Below are 23,663 nucleotides of genomic sequence, written 5' to 3' on the forward strand. Positions count from 1 at the left end.
CGGAGTTGTTCATTGATTGCTACGGGGACCCGTGACCACGGATAGCGGTGGCCGCCGGGCGGGGCCGCGCAGCGTGCGGACTTTTGGGCTTACGCGCGGAGCGGAGTTTGAACCTCCATTCTCTCCGGCCCTCTCCGCCCCGCCCCAAATTCCAGCAATCTCACATTGGGAACCAACCTCCGCCCAACGGCTGGCTGACCAAGCGTGCTTACGGCTTATGGACATGGCCCACGTAAGCTCGGATCGGGCCTTTCTATCACTCTGAGACCATCGACTTTCGACATGGGGATCACAAGACTCTTGTAGCCCTTTTCTCAACCTTACACACACTCTTCTCACGCATTGTCAATCGGGCCCAACTGCGCGTACCGACCTTTCTGCCGTTTGCCCCCTTCTCTGTTGCTGCTGCTCAACAGGGCAACAAAGCCTAGTGCCCAGTACAGTCTCCCCCCAGCAACGGGAGGGCAGACGAGAAAATGCCAGCTGCCGAGGGCCTGAATATGGTGAGCGACGTATTGGACGCCGCGGACAAGTCGCGACAAAAGAGCTGCAACGCCTGCGTACGGAGCAAGAGGCGCTGCGACAAGCGGACCCCACGGTGCACCCGCTGCGCGGAGAAGAACTTCTCGTGCGTGTACCAAAACATGCCGTCCGCCTCCTCCGCCGCCCACGCCGCTAGGAGTGGTACTGGAGCCGAGGCGTGCATGCCCACCGCCAACAGCAACCCCGGCCTGGGCACCTCCTCGTCATCTCCCTCCTCTTTCCCTGCGGCATTTGCTGTCACTGGCCAAAACGACCCCCTCGAGGCCATGGACCTTGGAGACGACGATGACTGTATGCCGTCTTTCAACTTCAACACACTCGACGGCCACCACCTTCAGCATCGACACGAACAACAACAGCAGCAACAGCCGGGATCGTCGTCATACATCGACGGCGGACTCCGGACCTTGGTGGTGACAGAGGACATGAGAGACAGCGGCAACAACAGCACGCCGTTGCCGTCGACGCCGTCGCTGAACCTCGGCATAGACGCCTCGAACACATCCTTCGACTTCAACTCGGTAATGGACTTCATCAACGCGGACCCGGTGACGGGCGGTGAGATGCAGCTCTGGGAGATGCCGTTGACGCCTGTCGTGCAAAAGACCATGACGCCCGAGCTGAACCGGACGAATTCCTCCATTTGGGAGGAAGAGATGCCGGGTATGTGCGTAAGTGACGACTTTACTTATTCTACACTTGCCTTTTCGCGCATATCGAATTCCACTTACCCGCGTATCCCAACTCTTACGTTTCTCTTGTCCTTCCGTTTGCACTCTGCCTCTTCCTTCTACTTCTTCTTCTCTTCCCACACTCTCCTTGATCACCTCCGCCACACCAACCTGACAGACAAGAATGAAAACTCATGGACTGCAGTCAGAGAGCGCATTTAGACCATGGGAGATCCACGAACCCTCTTCGCGGGTCGGCCACCTCGTCGGCGCTGTCAAGAACATGCACGTCACCTTCGCCCAGACAAAGCAGACCCCTTTCCTCCACCGTCACCTCTACCGCGGCACACGCGAGACGCCACGGCCCCTATTGGCCGCCTACACTGCGATCTCGGCATACGTGGGGCGCACCGAGGCCAACAAGGACTGGGCCATCCGTGCCCTGTGTGAGGGCACGAACGAGGTCCTCAAAGGGTCTCTGGGCAAGGCGTCGCACCTGACGGGGCATGAGAAACTCGCCAGGACGCAGGCACTGTGGCTGCTGCAGACAATTAGGTGCTTCGATGGCGACATATATTTGAGGGCGCAGGCGGAGCAAGACATGGCCGTCCTACAGGCGTGGTTGAAGGATCTTGAAGTCATGAGGGACAACTTTGACGAGGTCCACTTGCTGGATGAGGGAGCGGTGAGAGGGAGGGCGCCACGGTCCTGGGAGGTATGGTTGTTTAACGAGTGTGTGAGGAGGATGGTTTTTATGGGATACATGTTCATAAGCCTTTTTGAGATGCTCAAGGCTTCTGATGATCAAGGTATGTCGGCCCTTGCCCTCTTCTCTGTCTTGATTTCATCCTCTCCATATTCAACGACGGCGACCTATGGTATAACTGACATCTAGGACAGGCCCGGACCCTACGCGCTGGCTGTTGCCCCACCGATGGACCTTCTCTAGGCACCTCTGGGAAGCCGACTCGTCGCCTGCCTTCTACTCGGCGTGGCGCGAGAAGCCGGTGTTTCTTGTCAATAGCTTCTTCTTGCAGCGGGTCGCCAAGATGGCGCGGCCAGCGGATGTGGATGACTTTGCGAGGTTGTTCCTCACCATGTAGGTTTTGTTACCGTGTCTGTTCTTGGTGGCTACTCGTCGCTCTTCGTAGACGGATTGCTAACAGTGTTGGGATAACAGGAATCTTGGCGTTGAAGAAACGAAGCATTTCATGCTTGAAGTATGAGATGGATACCGATAAGGAGTAATGATGATGAACAACTGGCCTATGGGTTTTTATTTTATTTTATTTCTTTTTTCCCTCCCTTTCACGGAATTATAGATGAGGTTTAGGATGAAGCGCCCGGATCTGTTTTTTGTCAACTGTCTAGGAATTAGTTGGGCCATCAGGTTGGCGCCATAGCTGGCTCCAACTCAGTCAACCTATCGAGTACTGCCTCTGGGACAACCAGGTGGCAGTAAATCGGCCAGTCTTTGAGAAGCAAAGGGGGGAGGGAGCTATGTGTGTTCAATACCTGGTATAAAATGCGTCAACGAACGCCGGAAGAGGAGGATGTTGGGCCGTATGATATATTATTGCGTCCAGCTTATACGGGACCTTTACAGCCCGTCTGGGACTCATCTTCAGCGTATGTACTTTGACGATCGGAAATGATCATTTTTGAAGGAATCAAGAGAAAACAAAGCGCACGACTTTCGACGGCATACAACCTTTGTCAGAAGATCGACATCGCGCAGTCGATATACCAGCCTCGATTACTTAGCTGAGAGAGGGATCTACTGTGAACAGCCTCTTTCATCCTGGCGGCATGTGCATTTAGAAATCCGACATTTGGATATTGAACATACAATATTTCGTAGTGATCATAGAATGATTGATCGTTGCATGACGCATAGCACGTGGATTAGAAGTCAAATCGCATCTTCTCCTTCCCTGGAAGCATTGGTCGTTTGTTGAACGACAATAGACTCGGGAATCCGTTACTTTCCTTCCATGTCCCGAGCAAAACCCGTGTCCCCAAGCATATCCCTGGGCCTTTTGTGTTTTGTTATGCTTCTCACGAGATATCTAGCTTAAGGCTGGTGTTGCAAGGAAGTCTTCGGTGTGATGTGAGTAGATAAGTAAGAATACCAAAGGCGACGTTTGCTAGAGAACTGGTCATGCCTAGAGACATTAGAATGCCGGCATAGCGAAATGCTCAAAGAGCTGTCTGCATTTTGAGTTGAATATGAATATAGAGGAACGATGTAGATTATTGAGATTTTCAGGAGGTCTGACCAATGTTCTCATGCTATTCACTTTCTAAGAGAAATGGGTTGGATGAACCAAGTCAGTTTCGCGTTCCACGGGTAGATCTGGAATTATTAGTTTGAAAATTTCAGAGCTTTCCTGGGTGGGCGAAGGGAAACAGGGAACTTACCTGCCCATAGCTCTTGCTTGGTTCTGGGCGAGCATCGAGACGAGCTTTTGCGTATGTCAAGCATTCTTACATATTTTGCTTTCCACAATGCAACCCGGACACATCAGATTTATCTTTCCACTGGCAACACTATACCATGCATCGCCGCTCAGTCGGCAAGGCCTGTTTGCATCCCTCATTTCCAAGCTCTGCTGCCTCAGGCTTTGCTACAGTCACAACGCCCGCTGGCTTCGTTTCCCGTGATATGAAGAGATGCCATGCTCCCACACGATTTGAGAGCCACCTCATCAACTGGTAGCCCGGTCTGCTGCGACCGCTTCACCCTTCCCCCCCGTTCCTGGAGTCAACACGCTTCCTCTAGTATGGTGCTGCTGAGACCACAGAGAATGCTATCGTATCGCTCAGTATCTAGAAAATGAAGTAGTTCGCTGTGAATCATCATTAGCGGTCAGGTGTGAACCACAACGACGGAGGGAAAACGCAGCATATTCACCTGTCCACAGGAGAAATGGTGCTGGGTATAAAAGCAAAGAAGGTACAGAGAGCTTCGTCATCTTCTTCATTGAAACAACGAAGCAGCCAGAGCGCACCAAAGAAAGCTCTTAGCCCATCCCGTCTCATTCGTCGAGCAAAAGCGAGAACATGCCGGACAAGAGAACCCCCATATACTACCACGACCCCACAAACCCTCCCTGGCAGGACCCCAGCCGCGGAAAAGGGACCCTGAGCCACGGGGGAAATGGCGGGGAAAAGGCACACGGCAGCGGCAGCGGTAGTTTCCGTGGCTACGGAGGGGGCAATAGTGGCAGCGGTGGCGGCCAACAGAACAGCAGCGGCAAAAGTGGGAAGAGTTAGTTGCTGGGTTTAATTCAATCAGTGCAGAAGAAGAGTTGGGGAAGCCATAGATTCCTAGGAAAGTAAAAGCCACCCGTCGGTTGTCTATTTAGTTGTGAAGACTCAGGAGGCTTCACTGTTCTGTACTCAGATATGTTCTTATTGTTAAGAGCATCTTGAAGCGGTGGTCTCTGTTACCTGTAGCTCACTGGCTACAGCCAAGTCAGAATAGGGAGGCAACGAGACCTCCTGGTCACCTAGCCCCCCCTATCCCCTCCGGTGTGAGAACTTGAGAAAGAACTCCAAATAGAAGATTCAAGCATGATTACAAAACGGACCGGTGTCAGCCCTTCCCAACACGATCCATAGCCCAATATCAAAGCATAAAAGAAACCCCCAAAGCTCCAACGTGTACATTGAGAGCCAACATGTATGTCAGCAGGCCAGAATGGCGCCGCCAACGCCCAGACTAAATCGTGCTGCCGCCGTCAGCCCCGTGCCCTCCGAGGGCGGGCACCGTTTGAACCCAAGAAGGCGGCGGGCCGTCTAGCCTGCCGCGCTTACGGCTGAAATTCGCGCCGAACCGGGTTCCGCCACCCGCATCGCCGGGCGCTCCTCGTGCGCCGCCGTCGTTTCTCGATCCTTGCCCAGGTTATCCACCGGAACCATTAAGGGGGGTATGATTCTCTGCCGCCGGTCAAGAGAAAGAAAGCACCAGGAGCGCGGAGCCCTGACGTGTTCCGTGGGGGCTGTTTTCACTGCTCGCCCGTAGCCGACGTGTTCATGCCAGTGCGCCGGAGTAGGTAGAGCGGCCGGCGCAAGGGCTTCCGGCGATTATGCGAGGGCGAAAGCGCCCGGGATAATGTTTAACAAAAGATGGAAAACTCTATATTGTCTTCAGCCCCGAGATATTTACTCATGGGCACACGCTCCTAAGGCGTCTCGCTTTATAGACAGTCGACGTCAACTCGGGAAGAGAAGCCTCTCTCTGTCCCGCAACCAAAACTCGATCCAATTTGTACGCCTGAACTCCCGTCTCTGATAGTCCTTTGAATTTGAGATCAAACCAATTTCGGCCCAGTTTGGCCTACTCCGATGCCTTCGAGTGCCCCCCCCAAGCCGACCTTTCCGTATTGTGGGAAGAAAAACAGGAATTGTAAGAAAAGAAAAAAAAGCCCAGCGGCCCCTGTATACAGAAACCCCCTAGAGTCCATACCTGGTCTATTTCTGGTTCTGTTTTCAGCGAATAAAGCATGCCCTTTGGGTGCCGTTGGCCGAATGACGTGAAGAGTTGGGAGGCAACGAATGACAAAAAAAATCGAACGTGGCCCCTAGAGCTTCATTGTCTATAAATGGGAGTGCCGTGACAATGGTTTCGTTGGGTATACGCGGCTACCTTGGCTTTATTTGCAATGCTATGCTGGCGCGGTGTAGATTGCCAATAGAGAGCAGGAGTGGTGTGCGTTTTCGGCGTCGTAGGTGTTGAGTTAGGTTATGGGTATAGTTGCGGTTTGGCGAGCGTGGCATCGGCCGGGCATGGTTCGGCGGTTGCATCGGATCGCGGCGGAGCCGGAAGGCGGGCGTATAGATCCCAGGCACTGGGAACAATGTTCGGGTGCGAAGCGACCGAGGCAATCATTGCAAAAGGTCCTTGACGTTTTCCTTGACGTTTAACGCCCATTTCAGCCTCGCTAACGTCGACCTTGTCTCTTCGAGTAGCCTTTCTTGCTCGGCGTCCCTCGCGGCCGCACCCGCTTTGATGTCCTTGAGCAGGAACTCCTGGTGCGCCTTATAAGCCTCAAAATTCTTCTCGATCTCGTCTTTCTGCCGCCGAAGCTCTTTGATGTTGCCGTCCTGCTGGTCGCACAGGTCCCGCAGCGCGGCGATCTTTTCGTCGTCGCGGCGGCGCTCCTCGACGAGCCCGGCAATCTCGGCCCGCAGCTTCAGGTGCGCGCGCTTCACCTCGTCGCCCTGGTCCTTCCAGTGAGAACTGATGGCGTTGTAGCGGCCCTCCATGAGAGCGGCGTACGCATTTGCATCTTCAACCTGCTTGGTGGTGGTAGCACGCATCTTCTCCATCTCATCGCGCCACGAGCGCTCTCGCTCCTGGGCGTCGGCGGTGCGTTTCTTCTCGAGCTCAACATTGGCGTTGAGAGTCTCGACCTGGCGCTCTTTGCGGCTGAGGAGGGTCTTGGTGACGCTCGCCTCGAGAAGGCGGCTCTCGTAGTCGCTGATGAGGCGCTCCATCTTGTCCTCGACAAGCTTGGCCGCCTGCTTGGCCTCCTCGGCGCGTAACCGCTCAATCTGAATGTCGCGCTTGAGGGACTCGTTGTCGCTGACGAGCTTGTTGATGACCCGTCCCGTCTTGCCTAGCCCCGCCTTGCCGATGGTCGAGTCCCATCCCGAACCCTGGGTGTCGGGCGTCCCGCCGACGACGTTCTCGTCGTCGTCTGCAATGGGCGGCGTTTCCTCACGTACCTTCATGGCGGTGGAGTCACCGCCGTTCCAGTCGTGTTTTAACTTGACGCCGGGCGTCCTAGTTTGGTGATTCGATGACATGCTGGCGGCGCTGACGTTACTGTTTACGGAGCTTGAGAAGGCGGAATTGTGAGAGTGGGTGTCGGAGCTTGTGTCGCTCGCGGCTTCGAAGCTGGATACTGTTCGGATGGTCTGAACCATCTTAGGGGAGCCTCCGAGAGACGAGGAAGGGCTGCTCGTCGTCGACTGGCGTTTCCCGTCGAGGCGAGTGTTTACGGTGCTCTTGCGGCCGGTGCGAAGGGCGATTATGGCGGGTGGTGCGAGGGTACGATTGGTCGAGTAACCACCTGACGAGGGCGCTGTCGCTTGGGAGGAGGCTTTGGCGGGGAGTCGTTGTTTGTCCTGTTTGTTGAGTTTTTGCAGTCGATTAGGCATGTCTCTGTTTCATCTCCTCTGCAGGATGCTCGGCAGTATATGATGTATTTGGCCTCTCGTCCAGATAGGCTAGTCGGCACGTCGGTAGGTCGTCGTGGTACGGCTAAGGCAGAGTTCGATTAGTGTTTTAGTGGTGGTGGTGGCGGCGGCGGCGGCGGTGGTGGGAGCAGCAAAAGAGAACTGGAGGGGGCGCTTTCGTCTTGGGAATCGGGGGATGCTTGTGTCTTCCCCGGCGTGATCAGATGCGGCTGGCTCGTCTGAGGCTGAGGCGGGATGCGGCTTAGGTGGGTTTTGGGGAAAAGCGTGAGGAAGAGGGGGTTAGAATGGGCGGATGTCCCGGCCCAGGTGTAGCGTAAGGTTGGAAATCCCGGCACGCAATGCAACAAAAAGGGTAGGGAATCCGGAATCCCTCTGCCGTGTTGGTAAGGTACGCAATGGGGGGAAGTAAGGGGAGAGAAACAAGTAGGTCCGGTCAACGCGAAAGTACAGGGTCGTGCCGAACTACGTCAGTTATGAGCCGTCAATCGTCTTCATCCTATTCTCCATCTAACGAGAGATGGGGGAATAAAGGAGGGTCGAGCGATGAAGGGGAAGGCCTAGCTACATAAACCAGGAAAGGCGGCCGAGACAGGCATAATGTAGTAGTAGATCAGAACGCGCTCCAGTCCTTGTCTGGGGCCGGTCAAAGTGGCTGTTTTTTTCCGCCTGCGGCTCATCCACCCCAGGTTTTTCCCTCTCTCTCATTTGCTGTGGACCGACTGATTGCATGGGACGGACTGTTCTCAGTCAGATGCCTGGGTCGGCCGGAATTCGGTTGCTTTCCCACGTCTGGTCTGCGCCCAGCCCGGTACCACAGGTACAGCAAGGCAACATCAACATCAACATCAATACCAACACCATTGGGCAAACAAACCGCAGTGCTGCATCGAGGCCGCATCGCGAATGCTACAGCGGACAAATAGCGGCACGGCGGGACGGGGGTTGCGGCAGACAGAGCAGCAGCCTTGGCTGACCACTCCCCCCCACACTCAAAAAGTTGGAGGCCACCCTCCCGTCCACGCTGTTCCCCAGCAACGAAGATCTCCCATCTCCCTCCCGGTGCTGTGCCATAACACAGCTACCCTACATAAGACAGACGCGTTGGGCGAGGCGTAGCAAGGCCATGAATGGGGAAAGGGACGCGGAAATAGGTAAGCTGACATTTTCGCGAAACGAATGCGCATAATATCGAATTTCCTCCCTGTTTGAAGTGCATATACCTACCTACCCGCCCCGCCCCTCTTTCTTCGAGATAAGTATAGCGCCCCAACTATTAATGTGTGCTGCTGCACAACCACAGAAAGCCCTTTCTATTCCATCATCATCACTCATCAAAACCGCCTCGCATAACTCGGATCCTTGCCCCTTTCTCTACTTAATCAAAGGAAATCACAGAATAAAAAGGTTATACAAAGTATTCAGCAACCCAGCCTATCCTCCCGTCCCATTTAACTCGTCCCAAGTGCTAAGCTCTTCTCACTACCTGCGACCCCCTGGCGCAGATCCAATCTCAAATTCTTTTCCTCTTTCACCTCACCATCCTATACCCCCTTTGTCTCACTATAAGTATAACCCGGCAAGCGGGGCCATCACGTCGGTGACAACCCAGCTGAACAACCACAATATACCGTAAGATATAACCAAGAGTTTTGCACCGATTGGCATCTGGAGAAGGAGCCTATGCCCTAAAATAAGTCCCGTCCCGATAGCTCAAAGCGTTGTTCCAATCAGCCACACAGCGACGTGAGGGTTGCCACAAAGGGTTTTCAAAGCAACAGACCCGCATAAACAACTGTGTCCAATTTTCATTCTGAAAACACCCACGCGTGCTACAACAAACCGAAACAAAAAAGGGAACATGAGGAAGGAATGAAGGAGAAAAGAAAAACAGAAAAAAAGAAAGAAAAAGTAAGACAAAAACCACCTTAAAAACCCGTCTATTCTCGGAATCCCATGTCAAAGGCCGCCCCACCGCATCGCCGCCCATCTGTCAGAAAAGGGGGAGAGTGGGGGAGTTGGGAATCTCTAGACTTTCCGTCTGCATCAATCTGCGCCACCAGAAGACCTGAACCAGGATGTCTTCGAGCACCTTCAATCGTTTGTAGAGCTCGGGGCAGCTTTGCCCTGGCCTAGATTTGTACAGTTCTATCCCCCATCAGCCCGGAACACGTCCCTTTCGGTCCATCACCAGGTGCCTTCCCGCCCGCCGCATAAACCTGCCGAAGCTTTGTATGTCCTCCAGTTGGATATCCGTCAACGTCCAGTATCCTCGGCGCCCAGACCAAAACTAGCCCCGGGGACCGAGAGACTCACGCGGTCGCCGGTTGGCAAGGCCCGTGACATACCGTGCCAAGACTCCAGCCAAAGAGAAGAAGAAAAACAAAGAACAAAACAGTACTCACACAGGCAAGACGCCGGATGATCGAGGCCACCACCGAAGACACAAAACGCCAGACCACCTCTCCGCCGGAACCCCGTTCGTGTATGGGTTCTGAGCATATCCAACCGTTGCCGCGTTGCAATAATGGTTGACTTGAAAAAAAAAAAAAGAGCAAAAGAGCAGGACATGAACGATGGCATAGGAAGAGACCCCAAAAAAGGGTTTGCGTACATTTGAAACGCCGCCGCTTCCCCTAAACTTCATTTTACTGACTTTTGTTTGCCAGGCCTGTTTCCCAACCAGGCCGTCGCACCCTTAAGTTGTATGTATACATGCCGGTCCATCCTTTGCACTTTCCACGGTCTGAACGGGGAAGCTTCTGCCATCCACTCTGCTCTTTCCTCCCAGTTCGCCTTCTTCCGTGGCCTGCCCAGATGCTGTCTGTCGATGCTTGTGATTGTCTCATCATTCCAACTCCAGTTTGTTAGGGTATACTAGTCGGACTCAGTGACCATCGAAACTCTGCGGACCCCGTCGCCTCCAAAGGAGATGCTGTGGCGTGGCCCTCCCATCCCACGTGTTAACAATACTTTTCTCGGTCATCAAATATGCGACACTCGGCGAATGCGTTGTGCTCGTCCGTGTTACGTTGTCCAGTAGCCGCATATCGGCGACTGATGCAACGGCCTCAATCACGCTGAGATCGCCGTCGCGTTGTTCGCCGCGGGGTTACCTCCGCCCTCCGCTGCTGCTTTGGCCGATTCCAACCATGCCGGTCGGAATTTGACCAAGTACTTGGCCGCCAGAGGTCGCGCGTCCTCGTCTACAACGATCAGTTAGCATGGGCTCATAAAATACTCGGGCGACGAGAAACCTACATTCTGTCCAGATGTCCTGGACCGTGTCCAAAGCAAGCTCCTTGGCCGGCGGTCGCATCATGACCAGGTATAACAAACTCGTCAGAGCCAGCGGCACCACCAGCGGATCGCGACACATGAGCTTGACGCGCGAGAGGATGGCAGGACTGAGCTCAGGGACCTCGCCTAAGAACCGGGTGAGGACCTTATCCTGGGCATTGAGGTATTGAGAGAAGCCGTCGATCAGCTTGAGCGCCCATTTTTCGTAGTGAAGGGGGCGGTTTCCCTCTTGCTTCTTCTGCAGCTGATCGTTGTACCACTCTTCGTGTAGCCAGGTAATAGCAACATCAATACGCCGTCGAAAGTCCTCGAGTACGTAGGTATACAGAGAGTCTCTTATGCTGTTGCCGAGAGACGGCCTTGGCACAGAACTGCTGGCCTCATCCTTGGGGCTGAACTCTTCCAAGCCGGCCGATGAGCGGCTGGCCAGACGTGTGATGATGGCAATCCAGGATTCCCGGTCGTTAGTACTAGCCGCTAACCGGTTGACACCGGACTTGGACTTCTTGCCAGGGTCTTCCAGAGTTTTCACAAACTGGAACAGCGACATTACAGAGCCTTGACCCGCGCTTAGCGCCAGTTCTGGCGTAAGTGCAGGGGGGGGCGGCAACTTAAATGTTCTCAGACCAAGATCGGTATCGTCTGCTCTGATCAAGGAATCTCCATCAAGCTTGTTGAGAATCTGCTCATTGTCCTCAGCGGCAGCGAAATCGGGCTCGTAATCATCATCCTCGTCGACGCCTAGAGGAGCAGTCTCGGGGTTGATTTGTGGTGGGGGCTGTGCGGCCAACGTGTTGAGCCGTCCCCGAATGCCCTGCGAAACGTCAGAGTAAACTCTTGCCAGTGTTATTCAGAGACCTACCTCGACGGCTTTCGCGAGAAGTTGCGCGTCTGTACGAATGAGGGTGTTGATGCTGATTCTTGCAGCCATGGCTGCCGGGAGTGTGCCCACGTCGAAGGCCTTCAGTCCTTCGCTCCCAGTGAGAGTAAAGACATCGCCCAAGCTGTGAGGACCTGGAGGTAAAGGTGTGACTTGAATCTGCGGCATCGTTGCCACCTGGGGCGCAACCCGCTGGCGCTTGGCATCCATCCCCGCGTGCTGTTGGGCTTCAAAGGCGCGCTTTCGTCCGGACTCGTCGAAGATTTCGTGTCTCATACGCATCATTCTCTCCACATGCTGCTGGATCCGAGGCCCCATTGGGTTGTGAGGGTCGCTGCGTTACGAGGTTAGCAGGGTAGGTGTAAAACATGGAGAGGCTCTGGGTTGTACCGTTTGGACAAATGAATCAAGAGCATACGAGTAGTCTTCTCCATGGACTTGACTATCACGCGGGTTCTAGGGGTCATGGGCGAGTTCGCAAGCTTCATGGGGTTGAAGTTGAGTACGGCATTCAGGATCCTGTTGGCCGTACCCGGCCGACTGCGGATCAAAATGGACAGGCAGTTCAAAGTAGCATCAACGAGAAGAACATCACTGTCACCAGAGTGCTGTGGTTAGCTGTGATCCAACAGGCCCTCCATCGCAGTCCTTACCTGCTGTTCTCCTGCAACACGCTCAGCATCCTGTCCAACAATCCAGCTCCTTCGGCGTCGAGAGTCCTAGCATCCAACGTCTGATGATTTGGTGGAATCTTGTCTAGTGAGATGTCCAGGGAGTCACCACGCTGTGCAAGATGTCAGTAAGCCCCCGAAAAGGAAAACGTCCAAAGCTCGGCCTACTCTTGGTTCGTTGGGGTTAGCCACCGATTGCGCGAGGACGACTCGTTGCGCAAACTTGATGCAGCATATCCGCACCGTTGACTCGGCTTCATCCCATATCTGAAGAATGCGCGTCTTTATCGCGACCATTCGTTCCCACGTGAGGGTATCGTACGAGTTGTTAATGCTATCAATCTAGTCAGCCTCCCGGCCTACGCGGCCAGAGCTCTCGATCGGAAGCAGGGTATGCACACGTACATCCATCGCACCGCAAATGGATAGATGCTGGCGGCCGTCTGAATGGCGCTGCGCAGGACGTGGGGGTCCTCGTTCGGGGTTTCGACCATGGTTTGCAGTGTGTCCAGCACGAAGAGCTGCATCGTCTCCTTTTCGCTCCCGGGCAGCGCCGGCGTCGAGAAGGCCTCGGCCAGGAAGTCGGCGCCCCATCTCCGAAGTTCGACACCCGCCGTAGGCCCGACGATGGGAAGGATGCTCTTGACGACGGTCGGGTAATACTTGACGTCGCCTAAGACGAGCTTCCTTGCATCATTGAGCTGGCGAATCTGGTCGCTCACAGATGCCTGCGGGGACGGAGCCGCCATGATCGCGGGCGAGCTCGAGGCACAAAGACGCTAAGAGTATGGGTGTGTCTGCAGAGAGAGGAACAATATGTCAAAGTTGGCTTGTGTGCGGCAGTCGCAGTTGGACGTTGGCAAGGCGAAAGGAAAAACTGGGGATCACGATGGCGATAGCTGTCGCGACTTGTCGAAATATGGAGAGCTCAGGCTTTTCCAGATCACCATCCTCCAGCGCGCAGAAAACAAGCAAGTCGCAATCGGGTAGGGTCGTATGATTCGTCGGCGTGAATGATGGGGAGAAATGGAAAAGACGATGGGGCGACTCTAGGGTGATTGATGGCTGCTACCTGTCGATGCAATGGCCTCGTTTTCCCAGCTCTAAGAGTTTGACGAGTTTCCTGCCGTGTACTTTGCAAGGAGGCAGCAAGCAAGCAACCTTGGCCGATGTCGAGTGACTGCGTGACGGGCTCCAGCGACGCGGGTAAACTACCTATGACGGGGCGTGTCGACCACCACTGCTGGCTGTTTTCGGTTAGCGCACCGGCTGCCCTAGAGCCTCAGCTGTTGGTGTTTGGCCGCCGCTCTAAGAAGAGAAGTTGCCTTTGTATATCCGTACCACCCAGAGGAAGATGGCAGGAGTAGGGAAGCAAAGTAGATGGTTATTCTTGTGGTATAATAATCATGGGTTTCTCTCTCATGAGCCAGAAGAGAAGTCGCTTGCATATGTACCTAGATAGGTAGGTAGGTGGTAGGTAGGGGAACAATGGAATTGAGGATTTTAGAGCCTGTTGCTGCAGTGCGTCTACGTCTACTCTGAGCCCAGTTGGTCAGAGAGGTGCTGCAGTTTGCGACCACCACCACACAAAAAAGACACGCCCGTGAGGCTAGACCCTTGTCAATGCTTATCGAACTAGTCTACGTCACTATCGTTTTTACCGTACTTTTCCCGCCTTATCGATAATGAAATGGCGTGAAGGGAATGGCTCGGCCTGAGTTTCCTCTGATTCGATCCCCGGCCCTTTGCGACAGGCTGAGGATTGAATATTCAAGCTCTTAAATCTCCACGGCGCAACACCAAACTGCCCCCAAGGGCCCAAAACGACGAACCCCTCCCCTCCGCCCCCAATCGATTTCCCACAGTACATCCGCCCAGATATAGTCCTTTCGTGGGGCTCCTCAGCATCCAGTCGCAATGGCCATGTACGCCACCCCGTTCCCTCCTGTCTGCGCCGGATGAGTGGCCTGACAAGTAGAGAATTACAGCCCCCAGAAGTCCTCGTACTACGACCGGAACCTCCGCCAGGGTCCCGCACTGATTCGAGCACGCAAGCCTTACCTCGCAAAGAACCTCGCTGTCGGTGCTGGGCTCTGGTGCTTCGTCGGCGCAGTGTGTACGTGAGCGGCCACCCCGCATGCTCACCCGATGCGATGCTCGAAAAACAATGTTGGACTGACCAGCATAACCACAGACTGGTACACGATCAAGGCGGTCGGCCAGGACGAATTCGAAGACGTCAAGGTCCCCGATGCCCCGAGGCAACAGGCCAAGTCTAACTAGACAGGAGGAATCGAGAGGATGAAAGCAGTCGTGTGAACAACCCATCGCAGGAGAGAGCTCCCAACGACGCAGATGCTGGTATAACTGGGCATGTGAATGGGCGTTTGCATTGTGTAATATATACCAGCGAGTACCAACTTGCTTCCTACGCCGTTTACATCAATGTAAAATACCAAATCCTCAATCAGCAACTCTGTACATGTCTCATTATAGGGTTGGACCTGACCATCCCAATGCAGAAGTAGCTTCCTACACCACTCCGAACCCCAGCTTTTGATAAATCAAGGACCCATCTCGACTCCACGCGAGCCCAGAAAGCAAATTCCGTCGTGGTGTCACGTCTGTACGCCAGTATAGATAGCTAGTAATAAGGAGGAAAAAAAAGGGGGTGGGGGTCGCCCTAGCCGTCGTGGGGTATCATAACAGTTTACTAAGCCTCGAAAACGCCGTTGGCCGTCCGGTGATGCCGCTCTAACTTGCCATCGCCGACACCGGTTCCTGTTTAGGAGCCGTGTCCTTCGCAGCTTTCGAAGTGCGGCTCCCCGCACGCTTCATCTGAGCGCTCTGGGTCAGAACATTGGCTGTTCGCACCATCTCGGGAGACGCTGAAGTAAACCGATTCATGTGTGGCGAAGCATGCGCGGCGGCATGGCCATTTGTGATGATTGGCATCGAATGAGCGTGAGACGGGCCTGCTCCTGTTTTACTTGCTTGCGCTGCTTGGGGTTTTGCGCCAGCAACAGGTGCTACTGGCCCTGTGGTGATCTTGTGCGCAATGTGGTTCGGGTTGGCCCAAGGAGTGTCTTTGATGAACTGCTCACCAGCAGGTCCAAGATTTCCCCCGAAGGCAACCGCCTGATAATCCTCAATTGGCTGCATGATTGATCGCTGACGTGGCTTTGAATTGCGCTGTGCACGGTCAACGATTGTATAAATGCAAGAGCCCGGCTAGCGACTAACCTTCATGGCCTCCAGATCATCTTCAATCTCCGACCCATTTGCGCCTCGCATGGGCGGCACTGCCGGGAATCCCTCGTGCTTGGCAAGCCCAGCCAAGAAGGAAACTTCCGAATTGTACGCGACAGCGTTCCTCGTGCGCTGTGTCGGGTTGGTAGGAAACAGAAGCCCGTAGTCCGGAACACTGTGTGCGCTGCGTCTGGCATTCTGCGTCTCGTACCATTCCTTGTTGAGGTGTTCGAGCATCTTGGAGCGTGATTCTCGAGCTCCCTGGTAAAATTGATTCCAGATCTGAGCCCGGCGCGCCACAGCGAGTCGCTCCAAGGCTTCGACCGATAGCTCATACTCTTTTTCAATGTTGCGGAGCTTCTTTTCTAGCCGTTCGTCCAAACATTGCTTCATGTTTAGATATTCGGGGTGGCTTGGCGGCTCGGCTTGCAGGGACTGTTCTTCTTGCTCGAGGCGCTCTAGTCGATCCTTGTATAATCTGTGTAGTATTCATCAGCATCCGTTCAGTGGCATATGCTTAGTGTAGAAGACGTACCGTTCACGGAAGACCACAAACTTCTCCTCGAGATCAGTCCACTCCTCGACTGCTGCACGCTTTCTTTCCACTGTCGCAATAATGTCAGTTAAGCAATAAAGGGTCAATTGAGAGGCTTCTTACTCTCTTCATCATTCTTTGACGCTTCCGCGTCCTCGTCGCCCTCTTGCTCAGCATGGTCGTCAGCGTGGGGTCCCGAGTCTTCGTCATTGCGACCATCATCCCGACCGTCACCATCGAGACCCTCGTGCTCGTTGGTCTCTGGGGCGTGACCCTTCCGCCTGCTGCCGTTGCGGGTTATCTTTTTCGTTATTTGTAAATCCTTGACCGGGCTGTGACCGTCTCGCAAGGGACCACGCTTGATGGGCGCAAGTTCTGGAGCATTGTCGTCGGTCGCAGAGTGGTCGTCAGTGTGGGAAGCTGTGGAGGGGACCTCGTCCTCTTGCATCTCCACGTCATTCTTGCGCTGGTCCTGCTCGTGGGGCACAACCGACCCAGTGCGCTTCCTGGCAGGCTGGCCTGGCTCAGACGACTCCGCGACCGGCGATCGCTTTCTCTTTTTCGTATCAATATTCTCAGTATCATCCTCGGTAGATGGCAGCGTGGTGGACTTCTTGGGCTTGCTGGGTGAGGCTTCGTCGGCGTGGCTTGAGATCATCGACACGTCGTCGCGGTCGGAAAGGCTCTCGTCGTCGCCATCGTCAGTGGCGTCGACGGAAAATGTTTTTTGGAGCTTGCTTGGTGTGCGATCGAAGACCTGCCCGTCGTTGAACTGATTGACAACCACGTCCTTGTGGCGCTGAGCCTGCGGGGTGTCGAAAAGACGCTCAGTCTCCGCCTCAGTGTCGTTCGCCTCGGACAGGTTGCTGTCAGAGTCGAGCGCTTCGTCGGGGTCGTCCTGAGGAAGGTCCAGCTGCATGCCGTCTAGCGAGTCAACCTCGCCGTCCTTGTCTTCGACGTCGCTCAGAGGGCTGGAGATGTTGCTGTCGTGATCAAGCGTCGCCTGCCCCGGAGAGAGGGCAGGCGGCGCTGACGCCGTAGCTGCCATTTGGGAAAATAGGTTGAAGCTGTTCAGTGGAAGTTCAAATTGGGTGGTCTGGAGGAGATGTGCGTCGTGAAGAGGTGCAATTCGGGTAGACTAGTCTTCGTGGTAACGGAGATGGGCCGTGGAGGAACGAGCAGCAACGACAGCGTCCGGTCGGGGAAGCGGGCTGGGTGCTGTGGGCAGGGAAGCAAATGTCTCGCAAACTGAAGTGACAAAAGAGGGTTGTTCGAGAGCAGCATTAACGCGTGGTCCCGAAAAGCGGACGTGGGCGGGCGCAGGTAGTGTGGTGTTGTGGTGGGTTTTCGGAGAGGGAAGAGAAGCGTTAGTGACCTGCCGCTCCGTGGAGAGAGAGATGCGCTCACCTGCTCTGCTCCCTCTCTGTCGCCTACACCCCCCCAGCCCGGTGCGGAACCAGGATCGATCGGCAGAAAGTCTTCGCCCTGACAGCGAAAGCGGTGAGAGCTGGCACAACAGTGGGCACGGGGCACTTATTGACGGTAAATAGCGGTCTTCTGAGGTTTTGCACCAATTGACGGTTGTTCCGCCTCTTATCGGTGCCGCCTCGACCCTCCGATATTTCTTATCGGTTTGCGCGCAGAGATAGCTTGATATTTTTTCTTGAAGCGGAAGCGTATTGGGGAATCGGTGCATCCACAGGAGGCCCATCGCAATACATTTCGATTCAATAATTCGAATAAAAACTGTCGCAGCAATGGCGAAGAGGTATGTGCATTGTGCGATCAAGAGGTCTCATATATTAATATTTGGCGTTACAGCGCAAAACTGGCCGCCTCGGGCAAGGCCATTGACCCCACTCTTGATGCCCTTTTCGCATCCAGTGTAAGTCCTTTGCTACAAATTGAGCAATTAGGGCAAAGGAGTTCTAATATAAAGTAGGCAGGGCCCGTGAAAGCCCCCGAGAAGACGAGATACGCGGAATTGTCTGCACCAAAGGCAAAGGCTGACCCCGAAACCGCCGACTCCGACGAGAACCTTCCAGACGCCGACGAGGAAGACGATGAAGAACTGTCCGAGCTTGGCAGCGAGGATGGCGTTGACCTTGACAATATTGCTGAGGATGAAACTTCTTCCGAAGCTGACGAGGACGCCAAGGACGTATCAGACGCCGATGAAGAAGATGAAGCCTCAGTGCTAGCTCCGAAGACAAAGAAAGAACGGAAGCGCAAGCGGGAGGAGGACGATATTGAGGGCAAGTATCTGAGCAAGCTTGCGGAGGCAGAGGAGAAGGAGAAGCCTGCCGAGAAGCGCACCAAAAAGGAGACCAAGCCCGACGAAGACGGCCAGGAGGCGACCTCGGAAACGTCGTCCGAAGGCGAGGATTCTGACGAGGAGACACCCCTTGTCCACGAGTCCCTTGCCGCCGACGCAAAGGCCAAGGCCAAGGACAGCGAAATAAAAAAGGCGAACCGCACCGTCTTCCTCTCCAACGTCGCCGCCGACGCCATTGACAATAAGTCGGCCAAGCGCACTCTCGAGGCCCACCTCTCTAGCGTTCTCGACAAGGACGCGACCCCGCCACAGAAGATCGAGTCGATCCGCTTCCGCTCCGTCGCCTTCTCCGGTGGCGGCCTCCCCAAGCGCGCGGCTTACATCACAAAGTCCCTTATGAAGGAGACGACAAAGTCGGCCAACGCCTATGTCGTCTTCTCTACGCCCGCCGCCGCGCGCAAGGTCTGCGCCGAGCTCAACGGCACCGTCGTCCTCGACCGCCATCTGCGCGTTGACAGCGTCGCCCACCCGGCGCCTACGGACCACCGCCGCTGCGTCTTCGTCGGCAACCTGGGCTTCATTGACGATGAGACCATCGTCTCTACCAACGACGAGGGCGAAACGGTCCAGAAGAAGCGCACAAAGGTCCCCGCCGATATTGAGGAGGGGCTGTGGAGGACGTTTGGCAAGCACGCTGGTAAGGTCGAGAACGTGCGCGTCGTGCGCGATCCCAAGACGAGAGTGGGCAAGGGCTTCGCCTACGTTCAGTTCTACGTAAGCATCTGCATACCCCTGTGATTCTCCTTCTCGTACACGGCAAAACTGACAGAAAGCAGGATGGAATCCACGTGGAAGCCGCCCTCCTCCTGGACGGCAAGAAGTTCCCCCCTATGCTCCCCCGCATCTTGCGCGTAACTCGCGCTAAGGCCCCTCACAAGACAGCCCTCGCCATGGAGCGAAGTAACAAGGCCAGGGCTGCCCAACCAGGCGGGCCGGGCGCTCCTGGTAACACGAAGTACCGGGCCAAGATCACCCCCGAGCAGCAGTCCAAGGCCGGCCGCGCGGCGCGCCTGCTGGGCCGCTCCGGCGCCAACCGCGAGCGTCTCGGCAACAGAGGCGACAGGGAAAAGCCGCGCATCCCGGGCAACGGCTCCGGCGTCGTCCCCAAGGACCAGATGAAGGCGCCCGAGGACTTTGTCTTTGAGGGCCGACGCGCCAGCGCCAAGGATGGCAGACCCAAAGACCTCAAATTCAACAAGCGGAGCAAGCCCAAGGGCGTCAGCGGTGGCGGCGTCAAAAAGTCGAAGCCTACCGGCCGCGGCGCCAAGAGAGCGTCGGAGTGGAAGAAGAAGCAGGGTGGATCGTAGTAGACAGCGATGTGTATAAGGCAGGGAGGCGTCTCGCATGTACAAATCTCTTGGCATACCAAAAGTGAGCATAGATAAGCGTCGGGAAAAGGCGTCCAAAATTAATCGTCATTTCAACCAAAATGCTCGTTCCTGATTTTCGGCAGCATTTGCATCAGTCAATCTTCAAAATGGTGGCGCGTTACTCGAAACCGCCAACGTGACGCTGTGCTATTCAAACATTTGGAAAAAAAACTTAGTCAGATGCATTTACAAGTGACTGCATTGAATCCCGCGCGGCTCCCGATAGGCAACTTAGTTAACACATGTACGCTTGTGTAGAAGAAGAAAGTGACTTGGGTCTCATCTATTATCAACTCGAGCTCGACTCAGTAATATCCATTCATGGCTATGGGGGAATCCAGTGCCTTTCCGCGCGTCCATGTTCGTTCAGCGAGAACGACAACAGAGAAATCTACCGAACCAACCCTCCAACGACCGCCAAAGAAACAAGCTTTTTCATGAAATTCGTTCAAAAGGCTGCCACCTGGTTCGTGATTTGTTCGTCGCAGCGGCTGGCTTACCGCGACACGAAAAATACAGGAAAGTCGCCGAAGCCGGCTTAGTACTCGGCGTCGTCCTCATCGGCCTCGAACGAGTCGGCAGCAACCTCTTCGTAATCCTTCTCGAGCGCGGCAAGGTCCTCACGGGCTTCGCTGAACTCACCCTCCTCCATACCCTCGCCAACGTACCAGTGGACGAAGGCGCGCTTGCTGTACATGAGATCGAACTTGTGGTCCAGTCTCGACCAGGCCTCGGCGATAGCAGTCGTGTTGGAAAGCATGGAGACGGAGCGGTCGACGGAGGCAAGACCACCGTCGCCGGCGGCGGCGGGGACAGCCATGGGCTTCTGGTAGTTGATGCCGAGCTTGAAGCCAGTGGGGCACCACTCGACAAGGTTGAAGGAGGACTTGGCCTTGAGGGCGGCAATGGCAGCATTACAGTCGCGGGGGACGACGTCTCCGCGGTAGAGGAGGGCGACAGCCATGTATTTGCCGTTGCGGGGGTCGCAGACGACCATCTGGTTGTTGGGCTCGAAGCCTGCAGTTGGTTAGTCTCTTGGCGCCTGCAAGCGGGAGAAGGCGTGACATACACTGGAAGGTAAGCTCCTGGACCTTGAAGCTCTCGTGGGAGCTCTTGTTGGCCGAGATGACAGGAGCATAGCTGATCAGAGGGTAGTGGATACGGGGGTAAGGGACCAAGTTGGTCTGGAACTCGTTCAGATCGACGTTGAGGGCACCGTCGAAGCGGAGGGATGAGGTGATGGAGCTGACAACCTGAGCGATCAGGCGGTTCAGGTGCTCGTAACCGGGACGGGGGATGTCGAGGTTGCGACGGCAGATGTCGTATACAGCCTCGTTGTCAACGAGGAAGGTGCAGTCCGAGTTCTCGATGGTGCTGTGGGTGGACAGGACGGCATTGTAGGGCTCGACAACGGCGGTCGAGACACGGGGGGCGGGGTAGACGGCGAACTCGAGCTTCGACTTCTTGCCGTATTCGGTGGAGAGACGCTCGAGCAGGAGGGCACCGAAGCCGGAGCCGGTACCACCACCGAAGGAGTGAAAGATCAGGAAGCCCTGGAGAGAGTGGCAGTTGTCTACAATGGTGGTTGGTCAGTCTAGGCGCGGCCCGAGGGGGTAAGTGGGCGGCAAGTGGAGACAAACCAGCGACGCGGCGAACGCGGTCAATGACATTGTCGACCATCTCCTTGCCGATGGTGTAGTGGCCACGAGCGTAGTTGTTGGCAGCATCCTCCTTGCCACTGATCAACAGCTCGGGGTGGAAGAGCTGGCGGTAGCCGCCAGTCCGGATCTCGTCAATGGGAGAGGGGTCGAGGTCGACGAAGAGGGAGCGAGGAACGTATTTGCCATTGCTAGTCTCGGTAAAGAACGTCTCGTAAGAACCGCCATCGACGATATCCTTGGCGTTGGGATCAGGACGACCATCGGAGCCGAGGCCGTGCTCGAGGAGGTAACTGTGCGTTGAATTGGGCCGTCAGCTTCATCGGCTTTCGCATCTCCCTTCTCGGCACTAAGAAGGGATGGGATGGAGTTGGACGTACAGCTCCCAAGCAGAGTTACCCAGCTGGGTACCGGCCTGACCGAGATGAAGGTGAAGAATCTTGAGGCATTACTGTCAGTACTAGAGCAGCACACCAAGGTAAGAGTAGGAAGGAACAGCTAGCTCGGTTGCCAGGGGTCGCTTCAGCAGCCGCAGCAGTCGTACTGAGAAATGGCCAGTTGACGATGCCTCTGGCGCTGCGACAATTGAGGGTCGGGAGAGAGCAGGAATAGAACAAAGCGGTGTTTGGCTTACCTCGCCCTTCATTGTGTATTGTGACTCGAGGGATGTTGGAGAATGTTGCGACACAAGATGGAATGGAGAAGGGGAATATTTTCACGCGCGCAGCGCAGAGTTGAGGTTCGGAAGAGCTAGGGGGGAGGAACAGTGTTGGTGATGGTTTTCAGACGTTTGGAGGGTCTCTTGTTGTGGGCAAGGCGGGGCACAGTCACCAAGGCCGACCAGTGAGTGGCACAATAGGCTTAGGGGTAAAGGGTGTTCCCTCCCCCCTTCTTTACTGGGCCTAGCGCCTGTCTGCCACTTTGATGATGTTGGGGGGTCTCCAGCACCAAAAGTGATGGCGGAAGGGTGCTGTCAGCCAATTAGGCCTTGGTGACACTCTCACCGCTAGATGGTCCAAGCGTTATTACTTTTGGTCTATTGGGCCAAGTTCAGGGGTGCATGAAGATACCTGCCCACTGCCACCTACCATCAACAGGTTCTTGCTGTTTGGTGCGAGATGTAAACACACTGGGCAATTGGTGGCACTTTCTAGGTACCTGCGGTTTTGATTGACCTTGAACATAGAGGCAGAAAGAGTGACAGACTGAGAACCGCCAGTCTTCCTATTTGCGCTACCTTCACCGCTCATAGTCAAACTGAACCGCCTGTCTCTGAGATCAACAACAAAAGCTACCTAGTCAGTCTGTGCGGCAAATCCAGGGTCCAATGCATTGACTTTCGGTAACAAAAGAGCTGGCTGTTGGCTGGGTACAACAGATATTTGATACATCTTTCTTCATCCAGACCCATTGTACCTCAGTTGAAGGCGCCACAAGCAAAAGCCATTGGCAGCTTAACGCACCAGCAATAACTTGAAGCCTGCAGGCCTCGTTTGCATCTTGATTAACTGGGTATAAGCAATCTCAGCCTGGGAGCCTTGTGCTTACTTGAAAGTACATCCACACGGCCAGCCGGATTGAGGTGTTTTTCAATGTGCTGAACCGAACTCTGCCCCACTCTGCAGTTGTCTGCGCAGTATGGCTTCAGCAACTTGTGACTGACTACCTAAGTCTGATAACGAGCACCTTTTCGCTTTTTTTTGTTTCTTTTCTTGACCTTACTCCTTTCCATAAGTTTCGTGAGTACGTAATCACACCAAGAAGACATGTTGTCTTTCAGTTGTTTTTAAACATACACACAGTTCTGGCTACATCATACCCAGATAGATGTTCTCCGTCTCAGAGTGGAGACATACATGTCGATGCCACATCCCAGCAGCATGGAGTAATTCATATGCGACGGGATCTTGACGATATAGAACTAATGAGTGTCGCGCGTCGCTCCTTTCCCGTTGTATATCATGCTCTCAACTTCAACACCAGCATCTGGGGAGAGATCAAACAGCTCATCGCATATAATCCGCTTCCGCCCTTGTTACGTCAACAGGGAGCTTGGAACTCATAATCGTTCGTCCGACGGTGGGTCCGAGGCTTTTCAGGACGTTTAAAACGTTAAGAATTCCCCATATAGCCGCGGTGAAATGAATCTCTCCCACCCCAGCGCGATGGTCTGCATATTATCAACCGCTTGAGTCCGACACTTTAGGGAGACTATTTTCGCTTGTTACAAATTCTCAACAATGTCAA

At 54.8% G+C, this 23,663-nt stretch overlaps 7 protein-coding genes across 7 annotated transcripts; 3 read left to right on the top strand and 4 right to left on the bottom strand.

Moving 5' to 3' along the window:
* Positions 1-476: 476 nt before the first annotated feature.
* On the top strand, positions 477-2,317 carry GLRG_04054 (uncharacterized protein; the record flags this gene model as incomplete). The annotated part of the gene is made up of 3 exons (XM_008094739.1): positions 477-1,214; positions 1,420-2,023; positions 2,115-2,317. The coding sequence occupies 3 exons, from the start codon at positions 477-479 to the stop codon at positions 2,315-2,317; spliced, it is 1,545 nt and encodes a 514-aa protein (XP_008092930.1).
* Positions 2,318-6,104: 3,787 nt separating this feature from the next.
* Positions 6,105-7,148, bottom strand: GLRG_04055 (uncharacterized protein; the record flags this gene model as incomplete). The annotated part of the gene is made up of 1 exon (XM_008094740.1): positions 6,105-7,148. The coding sequence occupies one exon, from the start codon at positions 7,146-7,148 to the stop codon at positions 6,105-6,107; it is 1,044 nt and encodes a 347-aa protein (XP_008092931.1).
* Positions 7,149-10,493: 3,345 nt separating this feature from the next.
* GLRG_04056 (mRNA cleavage and polyadenylation specificity factor complex subunit) lies at positions 10,494-13,018 on the bottom strand (the record flags this gene model as incomplete). The annotated part of the gene is made up of 7 exons (XM_008094741.1): positions 10,494-10,624; positions 10,680-11,532; positions 11,581-11,932; positions 11,989-12,192; positions 12,252-12,382; positions 12,438-12,603; positions 12,675-13,018. The coding sequence occupies 7 exons, from the start codon at positions 13,016-13,018 to the stop codon at positions 10,494-10,496; spliced, it is 2,181 nt and encodes a 726-aa protein (XP_008092932.1).
* A 1,168-nt stretch (positions 13,019-14,186) lies between these two features.
* GLRG_04057 (uncharacterized protein) lies at positions 14,187-14,552 on the top strand (the record flags this gene model as incomplete). Its single annotated transcript, XM_008094742.1, has 3 exons — positions 14,187-14,194; positions 14,258-14,385; positions 14,464-14,552. 3 exons carry the CDS (start codon positions 14,187-14,189, stop codon positions 14,550-14,552), a joined length of 225 nt encoding a protein of 74 aa, XP_008092933.1.
* A 471-nt stretch (positions 14,553-15,023) lies between these two features.
* On the bottom strand, positions 15,024-17,101 carry GLRG_04058 (uncharacterized protein; the record flags this gene model as incomplete). The annotated part of the gene is made up of 4 exons (XM_008094743.1): positions 15,024-15,461; positions 15,513-15,996; positions 16,054-16,123; positions 16,177-17,101. 4 exons carry the CDS (start codon positions 17,099-17,101, stop codon positions 15,024-15,026), a joined length of 1,917 nt encoding a protein of 638 aa, XP_008092934.1.
* A 709-nt stretch (positions 17,102-17,810) lies between these two features.
* On the top strand, positions 17,811-19,695 carry GLRG_04059 (RNA recognition domain-containing protein; the record flags this gene model as incomplete). Its single annotated transcript, XM_008094744.1, has 4 exons — positions 17,811-17,821; positions 17,875-17,938; positions 17,996-19,102; positions 19,165-19,695. The coding sequence occupies 4 exons, from the start codon at positions 17,811-17,813 to the stop codon at positions 19,693-19,695; spliced, it is 1,713 nt and encodes a 570-aa protein (XP_008092935.1).
* Positions 19,696-20,296: 601 nt separating this feature from the next.
* Positions 20,297-22,062, bottom strand: GLRG_04060 (tubulin/FtsZ family protein; the record flags this gene model as incomplete). The annotated part of the gene is made up of 5 exons (XM_008094745.1): positions 20,297-20,775; positions 20,828-21,331; positions 21,399-21,709; positions 21,797-21,855; positions 22,051-22,062. 5 exons carry the CDS (start codon positions 22,060-22,062, stop codon positions 20,297-20,299), a joined length of 1,365 nt encoding a protein of 454 aa, XP_008092936.1.
* Between the last annotated feature and the right edge of the window lie 1,601 nt (positions 22,063-23,663).

Source organism: Colletotrichum graminicola (assembly GCF_000149035.1).
Source record: "Colletotrichum graminicola M1.001 genomic scaffold supercont1.12, whole genome shotgun sequence".
NCBI classification, from domain to species: domain Eukaryota; kingdom Fungi; phylum Ascomycota; class Sordariomycetes; order Glomerellales; family Glomerellaceae; genus Colletotrichum; species Colletotrichum graminicola.